At 43.0% G+C, this 11,891-nt stretch overlaps 1 protein-coding gene across 2 annotated transcripts; it reads left to right on the top strand.

Annotated features, from left to right (window-relative positions):
- The first annotated feature begins 1,980 nt into the window (after nucleotides 1–1,980).
- telo2 (TEL2, telomere maintenance 2, homolog) lies at nucleotides 1,981–11,725 on the top strand. 2 transcript variants are annotated; one of them, XM_084078984.1, is made up of 21 exons: nucleotides 1,981–2,098; nucleotides 2,840–3,188; nucleotides 3,776–4,053; nucleotides 4,157–4,225; nucleotides 4,396–4,543; nucleotides 4,839–4,941; nucleotides 5,033–5,101; nucleotides 5,544–5,685; nucleotides 6,046–6,185; nucleotides 6,406–6,500; nucleotides 6,592–6,705; nucleotides 6,843–6,931; nucleotides 7,201–7,292; nucleotides 7,657–7,773; nucleotides 8,272–8,343; nucleotides 8,537–8,707; nucleotides 8,913–9,004; nucleotides 9,131–9,230; nucleotides 9,427–9,491; nucleotides 9,811–9,926; nucleotides 10,795–11,725. In XM_084078984.1, the coding sequence occupies exons 2-21, from the start codon at nucleotides 2,842–2,844 to the stop codon at nucleotides 10,911–10,913; spliced, it is 2,538 nt and encodes an 845-aa protein (XP_083935110.1). In that variant the 5' UTR covers nucleotides 1,981–2,098; nucleotides 2,840–2,841; the 3' UTR covers nucleotides 10,914–11,725. The 2 variants fall into 2 exon arrangements, 1 of the variants encoding a protein (XP_083935110.1); XR_014602303.1 differs by lacking the exons at nucleotides 9,811–9,926; nucleotides 10,795–11,725 and having other exon boundaries at nucleotides 8,537–8,702; nucleotides 9,427–9,452.
- The last annotated feature ends 166 nt before the right edge of the window (nucleotides 11,726–11,891 follow it).

Below are 11,891 nucleotides of genomic sequence, written 5' to 3'. Positions count from 1 at the left end.
TTTCATCCCGAGATTTTCTTTCAAGTCTTTAAGGCTGTAAAGGTGGTAAGAACATTATCAGACAAACTTTTGAAGGAATGCACCTAGTCTATGAGATATGGGTGCTTTTGTCTTTGAATGATGGGACCCATGTAAAATAATAATATCAGGAAAAGACAGCGCTACCAACTGCGCCGCCGTGCCCCCCATAGTGCAGCTTTAAGTGGTTAAGTTGTTCAGTACTACTCACTTCTCCAGCCTGGAAGAAATGCCATCCATGTCTGAAGCCATCTCGCTGTCCGTTGGTCTGTTTATCCCGCTTAGCAGTCTGCTTCTGTAAACCCAGAGGAGGCAATAGCTCTACAGTTATTTATATGCTGTGCGTTTATCACTTAATTTATAGGGTGGGAGACCAAGATGTAATTTATTCAGTTAACTTCCCCAAAGTGTTGAACAAACAAGGTTGGTCTTGGAATGGGGGGGTGGGAACAAATGAGTAGAATAGAATGCATTAAACATTTCATTATTAAGAACAACCTCTACAGCAGCAGTGCTGTCCAATCATAAGTGGACTTAACCACAGCAACTTGGGGAAACGTTTGACAAAAATAGCAGATCTGCAAGGCTCGAGTTTGTACATCAGCAATTGAGATTTGGTACAGCGGTTCTCAACCTTTTCAGGCCACGACCCCCCAAAATAAATCAAACCCCCCCCCCCCCCCCCCCACCCCCACCCTGACAAGCAATTGGAATTGTAGGAATTACATTTAGTTTGACTCGCTTCCACAGACATTGTGAAAATAGCAGATCTATAAGTTCACAAACGTAGATCGGCTATTTTCATTTGTTGTGCCTGCTTATGTTATTTGACAAATTTCTCGAGATATTAAAAGTCTTAAAACGTCCTTTAAGTCACTTTGTCATCTGGGGACCCTTCAAAAAAAATCTGTGAGGACCCCTTGGGGGTCCCGAATCCAGACCCACAGGTTGAGAAGTTGAGAACCACTGGTTTAATACATACACATTAAGTTTCAACAGTTCAACTTTAGCCTTGGATCAAGACTATCACATACATGCATCTTATCGAGTCAAAGGCACAATTACAGAGAATAACGCGATAAGATCTAGCAAAGACAAATAAAACCACACAAAATGAACAAACAGCGCCAGACCTACCTTAAGTCAGAGTGAATTGCAACAAACTGATTCGTTCACTTCCGCAAATTTATACTCCCGCGGCCTGAGCATTACGGTGACGCAAACCAGTTGTTGTCCAATCAGCAGGAGGTGGGCAGGATCTATCAACGCAGAACCAATGGGAACATTCCCACATTCATTCACTGAACATTCTCTTTTGTAATGAAGACAGTGCCATCTTCTGGTAAATAAAGAGAAAACACACTCGTCCCCAGAATTAACTTGGCTCCTAGAAAACCTAGAAGACCAAGGGTCTTCGACCAAGGACCCCCTAGCTGAGAGAGAGATGAAGCAGGGACCCCCTCTATATTATATAAAATTGTGTTTCAGATAAAACATTTCAGCTCTTTTTTCCCTCTACACACACAACTCTTTGCCAAAAATAGCCGATCTACAAGCTCACAACGCTTAGCAGCAAGAGGCGTTGTGAGCTTGTAGATCGGCTATTTTTGGCTAAAGTTCTTCTCAGAAAGGGGATGCTAGGGTTCAAGTGGTTAATGTAAAACAAAGAAAATCAGATCACACAAAGATTTGGCGGACCCCCTGTAGTAACTCTGAGGACCCCCAAGGAGTCCCGGACCCCCTGTTGAAGACCCCTGACCTAGACACTAGTCCTACTCCTAACTCTCCTTCTTTCTTGAAATGTGATTATCTTTCAGATTAACAATGTATCCTGGTATCGGTATTGACAAAGCTTGAAATAAAAAAATATATTTTTGGAAGGAACGGACTTTATCCGGAACCATTGTTATATGACATAGCCTTCACATCGGACATATTTTGGTAGCACACACACATGGCAGGACGTGGGAACCTAAACACATTGTAATGGTTGGAAAGTTATTGTGACTTATATCTTACTTACACCAGCTCTGTTACTTTATATTCGTGCTGAAACATAACAGTTCTTCATCATATACAGGTAGCTAACTCTTTATTATTCCTAGAAATCGATAGTTGACACCTGGTCATTGTAGTTGACACGACAAAGCAAATAGACAGTAGCCCTGAAACATGACTGTCAAGCGTCATGTGAACCATGGCTAATAGACCAGTGGTCCGGGGACCACCAGTTTCGATGAATTGAGTACAAAGGAACCCAATGGAAACGAGCCATAGTTATTTTTTTGGGTTTATTATATTGTTTTTATATTGTATTGAACTGTACTTCCTGTGCTTGTCTTTGCAAACTGTTAATAAAGTATGCAATGAATCAACCTTGAGGAGGTTCCAGGTGATCCCCAGCTAAATGATGGAGAGTTGCAATGGTAACCAAATGGACCCTTATAGATCTTTAACTCTTGAGAGTGTAAAATGAAACCAAATGGACCCGTTTTAATTTATGCTCTCAAGAGTTAAATTATTGTTAAACATCTGCATTACTTAATTTACAAGAATCTACACAATTAGAGAATGTAGAAGAATTGTTATTTTGATCTCTCCTATGGTACCAACATCAATACAACATGGAATTGTGGACAAAATATTTTAAGTTTTGAGTCTGAGAGTCTAAATCTCATCAAATGGTGAAATCCGTGGCTCAAATGCTGAATAAATAATGGACCTTGATATGAAAAAGGTTGAAAACCACTGAAATAGACGGATCAATCGATGACATCATAGCTTGCTACAGGCTTCATTATTCTTGTGTTCTTGTGTTCAGCCATGCAGCCCGCAGGCGCCAGCCCAGATCCAGGTGTTCGTCTGGCGGTGGGCCAGTATGTCCGGACCCTCTCGACTTCTACAGACAGTAGAGAAGTGTTGGCCGCTCTTCGGGCACTCAGCAGTTACCTGGATGACCGACCAGAGGGAGAAACCACCTCGGCTCAACGATCAGAGTTCACAAACGCACACTACACCCAAACGCTTCAATGTCTCGTCAGCAACATCCACGCCGATTGGTTCCCAACGCTCACGGTAGCCCAGCGCACTGAGTTATGGGACGGCTTGTTCCTCCGAGGTCCTCCGGAGCAGTCTTTATTGGTGTTGATGGAGGGTGTAGGAATGCTAAGGTATGCACTTCAGAAGGAGCACTAGGAACACGCTGTGAAATAACTGCTTGAACGAGATCAGTTATACTATAGCAGGGGTCTTCAACGTTTTTAGGCCAAGGACCCCCTATCTGAGAGAGAGATGAAGCAGGGACCCCCTCTGTTTAAGATTGTGTTTCAGATTCAACTTTTTTTCTTTTTACTTGGTCTTCTCTCTAAACTATACCTCTTTGCTTGTAGATTGGCTATTTTTGGCTAAAGTTCTCCTCAGAAAAGGGATGATAAGGTTCAAGTGGTTAAGGTAAAAAAAAAAAAATCAAATCACACAAATATTTGGCGGACCCCCTGTAGTAGTGACCCCCTAGGGGTCCCGGACCCCCTGTTGAAGACCTCTGTACTATAGGATGCCATTCTTTGAAACAGTGGGGTCAACAAAGTTGTCATTGCAGCTGAATAGAATTTCTTTTTGAAAATGTGATTATTACAAATATCGGCTGTCAGTGTGAAAAAATGAGGATGTGTAAATGTGCATGGTTACTGATTCACATTTACTGCACGTTATTATTTGTCTGTTCACTCATTTCACCGGCAATGTCTCTCCATTGCAGTCCTAGTGCTGGACTGGACTGCCTGGTCAACGTCACTGAGGCCTTCCTCCAGAGCGGTCGCCTCGCTGCCTTGCTATGGTCTTACTGTCAGGGGGCAGGCCCCTCGGATTCCCCCCAGTTCAGAGAGATCCTTCTGGGACGCCTGGTGGCTCTACCAGACCTCACAGCCAACAGGCTCCATGCTAACAACAAGACCCTGTTTCTCCCCAAGCAGTACTATCCACTGCTGGCCGCAGAGGTCCTCACCACCCTGGAGAGGATCTGCCAGGCACTCAGAGGTCAGGGCCTGGTTGATGAGCTCTTTTCACGTTTTTTCAGTGATGTCACATAATCATTTCATGCTTCTCCTCGTATCTACATTATTATTTTATTTTTTTACAGAGGGAAAAGATTGTTCATTGGTCTTTGTGGCACAGACACTTGGAAAAGTATGTGTTCAGGGACATAGTGGTGAGTTGAATTATGTTTGCACTTTGCAAGCGGTCTACATCAAATACAAATTGCATGTGGTTCTAACATGTATTGTACTTTTTTCCCTTTCTGTGCAGTCATTGTCTATTGTTTTAGAGACCGTAGCAAATTATAGGCTACTACAGTATATGTGTTTTCTGCCTTTACAGAGTTGGTGTTTGATGTGATGGCTCCTCGCCTCTCATTCTGCACACAGTCAGACATGGTGTGGCAGAGGGTTTGCTGGAAGCTGCTGGAGAACGTTCCAGAGCGATGGCTGGAGAGCGTGGTCACTGGGCTTGTTCAGGCCGTCAAGGGGTAAGCAGTTAACCCACTTACACCCTGGCATCCCAGTTTTGGACATGTCGTTATAGCCGTAAATGTAAAAATAAAACTTGTAACTGTTTAAAAAATAGCAGATTGGGAAAAAAAATGTGCTTGGTAAAGATATCAAAACATGACAAAAGGAGTCATTGCATGACACTGTATAAAGTACACGAAAAAAATCATATACATGGCTTATTAATCACAGAAAAGGAACCGAAAGAGAGCTTTACACAACTGTCTGGTCTCTGCTGTAGATACCAATCTTTGTGTTGTCCTGTTTTTCAAGGCCTGGTGCCCTGGGCAGGATCATGGGGAACCTGGTGTTGAAGAATAAAAAGGCCCAGTTTGTCATCACTCATAAAATGCTGCTGCTGCAATACAAGTATGAGGTGAGTGAGAAGTTGTACTATTAGTCTGCCCACGCTTACTGTACCTAGATTAGCTTTTGTACCATTCAGTTGCATTCTTTCGCTCCCTCAGACTGGGGTCTTGAGAACACTTATGGGTTACATGGCAGCGGACAGGGAGCGACGGCCACTGCTGATACAGGTGAGTTCAGCAGGCTAGCGGCATTTCATCGTCAATTGTACATGTATGATTTAACTTTAACATTTTTTTGTCATTTTCCCAACGGTTACTTTCGTGCAAAAAAGCAAACTTGGCCCAACAACTTGGTTCGATTACAACATAGCATAGTTACAACCATAGAAATAGAAAAGTATACAAAGAACATTTCTATTCATAGTAATGCTGTGGTTCTGCATCAAATATTTCGGGAGAGGAAGTAATCAATCCATGTTATGGATACCATGAATGCTATCCATAACAATAAGCATCATCGTATAGAGTAGACTAAGCAAAACAGGTGGCCGTGAACACAGAAGTATGGCATCTATGACCTATCTACACTATTTTATATTGTGTTATTGGTGTCACCCATAGTGTCACCAATTTATTTTGACATTCAAGTTTGTGTTTGTTTGCTATTCAGGTCCTACGGTCACTATGCCAGGCCTGGGCCAACGCCAGCGCAGTGAGACACACGCCTGTGGAGCAGCAGCTGTATGTCAGCAGGGCCTTACTGCTGTGTGTAGGACTGCTGAGTGACACTGAACTCCAGGACCTCCGCACAGGTGCAACGCTCAGCACGTCTGACTCAACTCACTCACTAGATCAGTATAAGCTCAATATATTTTTATCACCATAGAAATGTGCTAGATCCCAGTACCATGATAGAAAACTGTCTCTGCAATGATAACCATATAATGATGATTAAATAATAGTTTATCGTACCGTTGAGTTTTCTTTTATTACCTTAATGTTTGTTGTTTAATTCGATTTCTCAAGGATAAAGAAAGAGTCAATGACAACTTTAGAATATCCCTGGCTGTTTGATGCCCCTACTTGAACATGGTGGGATGATGACCCTCAAACTGTGTGATCACTATGCTCTAAATGTTCAAGCCCGCGATGTTATTCTTGTGTGCTCTCAGAGCTCCTCCAGTGCATGCTGGGTGGCATGCAGTGTCATCTGGACAGCAGTGTGGTGCGCATCAGACGTATGGGCATGGTGGTGGGAGAATGCCTTAGCTCCCGCATGGACATCAGCGGAACCGCCAAGCTCAAATTTGAGGTAGAATCTTAAGGTGTTTTATCGCCGTGCAAACAGACTAAACTCATTAGAAAATTACATTGGTTCCTTGGACCTTAAAGTGTTTTGAGGATTTAAATATGCCGTTTTTGGAAGTACCCAAAGCACAACAATTGCATACAAATCCCTATGCATGCATTGTTATTTTCCAGTATGTGTATTTTAGGAATGCCTACATGGTTATGGTTGTGCTGTTTTGTAGTATGAACAAGATGAGGAATCCCAGGAGTTGCTTTCGTTGATGGTGACTCCGTTGGTTGAAGAGGAACCTGAGCCAGAACCTCAGTCTGTCAATGGGTCAGTGTTGACTAAATTGAGTAATCTGCCCCCACCACCACCACCACTTTAATTACCTTACTCATGTACTGTATCTTCATGGTGTCCACAGAGTAAAGGATCATCAACAGGCTAATGGGCTGACTTTGCTGCCGCAAGAGTTACCACCCAAAGCTACAGCAGCACCCGGGCCACCAAACGTTCACCCAGACTCAGATCTGGATAGGTAACAGTGAGCTGTCACATCAGCTTTGCAACACATGACACTCATTATATTTCATGTTGATGGATTTGAACTATTTTTGTATGTAGGCTACTAATGGAGAGATTCGGTTTTAAACCCCATGTTGTTTTCCCTTCCAGTGATGATGAGCTCACCCCATATGACATGTCTGGTGATCAGGAGATGAACCAATCATCCCCACCTCGCTACCTCCGAGACTGTCTGGAAGGTATGGCCGGACCAGATGCCACACTATTTATACAGTATATATACACATGGAGCCATTATATGTCCTGCTTTTGCTTGTTGAATTAGTACTGAACAATGAATGGTCTTGTCACTAGTGGGTTGAGATTAATTTGGTTCTGTTATTTATCGTTCAGGAAATTAACTGTCTGCTGTACAATTTCAGCTGAGATGTGGGATGCATTCATGATCGTTGTACACTCTCTGACCTTTGACCAATCCCTCTGGTATCTTATCTGTCAATCCATCCAGCCTTAATCTCCTCTCAGGACTCAGTGCGAGTGGAGCTCAGTCTGAGAGTTGCAGAGGGCCTGGTGAGGAAAAACATCTCCACAACCAAAGAGGTGAGTCAACAGCAGAATAACAGTGCTGACTGCTGAGCCATCTGGTATCTGCAAAAGTATGTTGTCTGTTTCAAAAACATTAAATTCAGTACCAATTTTTATTTTAACTGAATTCATTTGTTATCACTTTTCATTGAGCATTAACAGATGGGATTTGCTTTTCTGCATGTTAATTTAATTTCCATTTCAATACATATTCAATATCAATATCAAACAGCTGTACATAGATACCAAGCATTAGGTCATTGATTTTCTAGTTTGCAATTAAAACCTTTTTTTTCTAACTGAGCAAACATGAAATAATTTAGGAATACCGTCATTTTAGATGACTGCTCACACATTATGTAACTCTGTCTGCATTCAGATCAGTGTCCAGCTGACCAAGGTGCTACTGCACATGGAGGATAAATTCAACACAGTTGGCTTCCTGAGTATCAGACAGTCTACGATGGTGGCCCTCACAGTGACAGACTGTGTCCCTGTAAGAAAAAGCAAGAATAAACATAAATGTTGGTTGTGGGTTTGAATCCGGCTTTCTCGAATGTCTATACGAACACAATTGGCCTGTGTTCGAGGGAGGGAAGCCAGGCGGGGAGGGTGAGATCACTGCACGTTTTTTCTACGGGCTGTACGGTGCCTGTCAGCAGGGAGTGTTGGTGTGGGAGGAGTAGGACGAAGGCTATAACGTCCTCCTGCCTCCCTGTGGGGACTCCTCACGGGCAGGTCAGTCAGTATGATGCAACAGGAATTAATTGGCATAGCGACTAAATTGGGGAGAAAAGAGGGGGTAAAAAGCACAAAGGAAGAATAAACAAATGGCGCAGATGGTGCTGAAAGAATATCCGACAAAATCGAATAAAGATCCACATACCAACAGCACTCCCGTTGGAATTCAGATCTTTTAATTAGCATGAAAAAATATATGTATTACCCTTGATTTTACCACTGAAATGATATAATGTGCTTTGTCTCCAAAAAGGTGACTCAGTATCTGACCACTGAGTTTTACTCTATGAACTACAGTCTCCGGCAGCGACTGGACATCTTGGAGGTGAGATCAAAATGGCATCTCTCTGCCTTTTTATGGCCACCAGCTATCCTTAAGTCACAAGTGGTAATAGCACTGATGTGATCATATCTAACGTGCCGCCCATCAGGAGTATTGTAACTAACCTGACTAATTGATTGTTAATATGTCATATACAGTAAGTAATAGAAACTGTGATTTTCTTTCTTTGCACCAGGTCCTAGCTATGGCAGCGCAGGAGCTCTCTCGGCCAATCACTGATAAGGGCGGTCTGCCAAAGGAAATTAACCCCATAACCGATTTGAACCCGTATCCCGGAGACAACCCTGTCCATTGGCGCCAAGTAGTTGAAAGGCGGATTCAAAGCAAGACAAAGCGTCTTAGTAAGGTACTCAATATAGACCTAATGATAATTTAGATGTGGGTGTCCTTGATAGCTAGCCATTTTATTTATTTACATTTAGATTTTTGTTATCCATTTTTCATATTTGGCCAGACCATACATTAACAATTTTCAGCAGCTATTGGTTAATCGAGTATTTGAGTGAATGCTTACTGACAAGAACTTGAGTAATTCTGTTTTGTCACCACAGGGTGTCACATGTCCTCCAGCCACGGTCACCCCAAACCGGTACGCACCCGTGGCTGGCCACTTCTTCTTTCCTCTGCTAAAAAATTATGACAGGTGAGTGTCTTTCAGACAAATATAAAATACCCCCACATATTTCCATCATGATTTGTTTTGTCATGTGATTCATTCTAAAGCACCTGTGGTCCATCACTGAAATGTAATACTGTACTTGTCTGACAGGCCTCAGGTGACCTTTGACCTGCTAGGCAGTGACCACCTAGTACTGGGGAGGCTGATCCACACCTTGGGCCTCCTTATGCATCTCGCTGTCAATGCACCGGTAGGCCTCGAGTTTTTTATTAGACATTTATTTACTCTGATAATTCTGGTGGAGATACAACATCTCTTTTTCGAGGGAGCCCTGTCCAAAGGCCTTGAGTTGCATGAACCCCCTCCTGACTTCATAAAACCATGGGGGTCTGTGACTCGAGATACTGTGTGGACAAGACACGTGAATTTGTCCTGTTTACTTGCAGGTAGCCACTCAGATGGGTCGTGCCCTTTTGGACTTTGTGTGGACGGTGCGCTTCCATGCTGACCAGTAAGTTTGGTGCATAATTGTGTACTCTGTGTGTGTTTGCATCTAGATGTGCTGGAAGAAGTCTTGATTTTGTTGTGTCTGTTGTGATCTTGTGAATTTTCACCGTGGCTCTGAAATACGTTACCATTAAAGGTCTGCTTTTTGCTGACAATTCAGAGCTTGTTGGATGGAAGTTTATAATAATCATCCTTGAATAACGGACACATTAACAAAGCATGAATGAATGAACATACACGGATATAACAACAAACAAATCAGTAATTAGAGTACTGTACGTTTTGCCAACTCGGTTCTGGCTAACCTATAAACTTTGTCACAGGGTTGTGAGACGGGGCGTCCTGTTTGCTGTCTGCTCCGTATTTTTGAGCATGCCCAGTCAACATCTGCTGATGCAGCTCAGTGATCAGCTGTTTGAGACAAGATCTTGGCTGGCAGGTAACAACATGGCGGTGAAATTATATGAACAGTCATATTAACAACTATTCTGTCCCACTGTTATAAAAATGTCTATATAGAATCTGTGTTTCAGAGCTAAAAACCTCACATCATGTGACATTATAATTTGGGGCGTTAATCGGAGTATAGGGTGATTATCCCCTGGTTATTCCTAGTAAGGAAAAGATACAACCACGGTTATACATATCTTTAAGTGGGCCTAGGCCTGAGGTTGCACCTGCAGTTTGTGTGCGTCAGTCAGGGATGTCCCTTCCACCCTTGAAACACGCACACGCACACACACACACACACACACACACACACACGTATACATGGACAGCCCACAGCCATGCACAGCTGGGGAGACCATTGCTGGGAAATAGATGAGGATCCAGGATGTCCTGTACTATACAGTCTATGTGACGTGATTGGCTGATCATCATAAAAACTTTTTTCTACCCTCCAAGGATAGAAATTGCATTGTTTGACGAGGCAATAGTACAACGTTGTGTGATGTTTCTTGATATTTAAATATCCCACTTCCAGTTTAGATACATCTAACTGATAGGAATACATAAGCACTTTGAAAGCGAAAATGTCATAGCATCTGTAATAAACCATACCACGGTTGATTCAAAATTGCTTGACAATTCAGTGAGTTATGATGATGTTGATTGTGGAGAGACCTCCTGCTTCCATAGACATACACTGCACATACAATAGGAGGCACGGCTTGCCTGGATCAGTATGGCGGCCACACATCATTCCAATGAACGGCAGCAGCCAACGTGGTATTTACGTGTACGTGTCTATGGTTGAACAGTGAGGAGTGCTGCCAGTAAACTTGTATTTGTTGTATAATTCACAGATGTGGCCGAAGGGGATGCTGATGGAGACTGCAGGAGTTTGGCTGTGCAGAGCCTGGTACTGCTTGATAAGAGCCTAAAGACACAGCTAGATCCACAAGCACTGGGCCTGCAGTCATGATGAGCATAAAGAGCTGGATCCACAAGGACCGCCTGCAGTCAGGATGAACTTAAACATCCAGATCCACAAGCACTGGGCCTGCAGCAGAAACCGCTAAATCCACAAGCACTGGGCATGCAGTAGTGATGAGTATAAAGGACAAGCGTATTCAGTGGGAAAATAAATAAATACATGCACAAGAGGTAAGTCTCATAAATGCAGGGCAGATTCGGTTTGACTAGTGGACAGTAGCCATGGTCCTGGTTCTCATGGAACCTGGGGACTGGAGTAGTGGATTAAGGAGGATGAATGCCACCCCACCGGACGTTAGCTGGCAGAGGGGCCAGCCGGATGGACATGATCCTGACACTGAAGGATGTCCTTTCAGCTTAAGAGCTGGTGGCCGCAGGTGCTGGCCCACTCAATTCATATAATATATCCTGGAACATGTGACCAACCAGGGGAGGGGGGGGGGTGTGCTCGTATGTATGCGTGTTCGCGTGAGACTGTTTGATCTATGTTCATGCGTGAGCAAGTTTTGATAACTTCAATAACTTCATTCCTATTTGACAACTGATTTGTGCATGTAAATGTGTGTGTGGGCATGTGCATGAATATCACAAATACCCACATATGTGTGTACACACATCATGATGTAACCCACATCTCTCAGATGAAACATTTCAAGAGGATGCTGTTATCCTAAAATAAAATGTATATATTGAGGATGTCCTTTTTTCCTTTTTTTTTACCATTTCCTGTACGGGAAAATCTCTGCACTGTAGTCGTTTGTTTACAAAGGACATCCTGTGAACACACACGCACGCACGCACGCACACTACAAATGTTACTCATCCCAGGTGATATAACTGGAACATTGGGTAATGTCTGTTACTGAACAATACAATATTTTTGATGATAGGCTCACTTGTGTGTGTTTTTTTTCGTACCACCATTAAATCACAAGGTAACGTGGTAACTTCACTAACTTGTAAACTT

This window comes from Gymnoscopelus microlampas (assembly GCF_963454915.1).
Source record: "Gymnoscopelus microlampas genome assembly, chromosome: 14".
Taxonomy (NCBI): Eukaryota; Metazoa; Chordata; class Actinopteri; order Myctophiformes; family Myctophidae; genus Gymnoscopelus; species Gymnoscopelus microlampas.
This window is presented reverse-complemented; position numbering and strand designations above follow the sequence as displayed.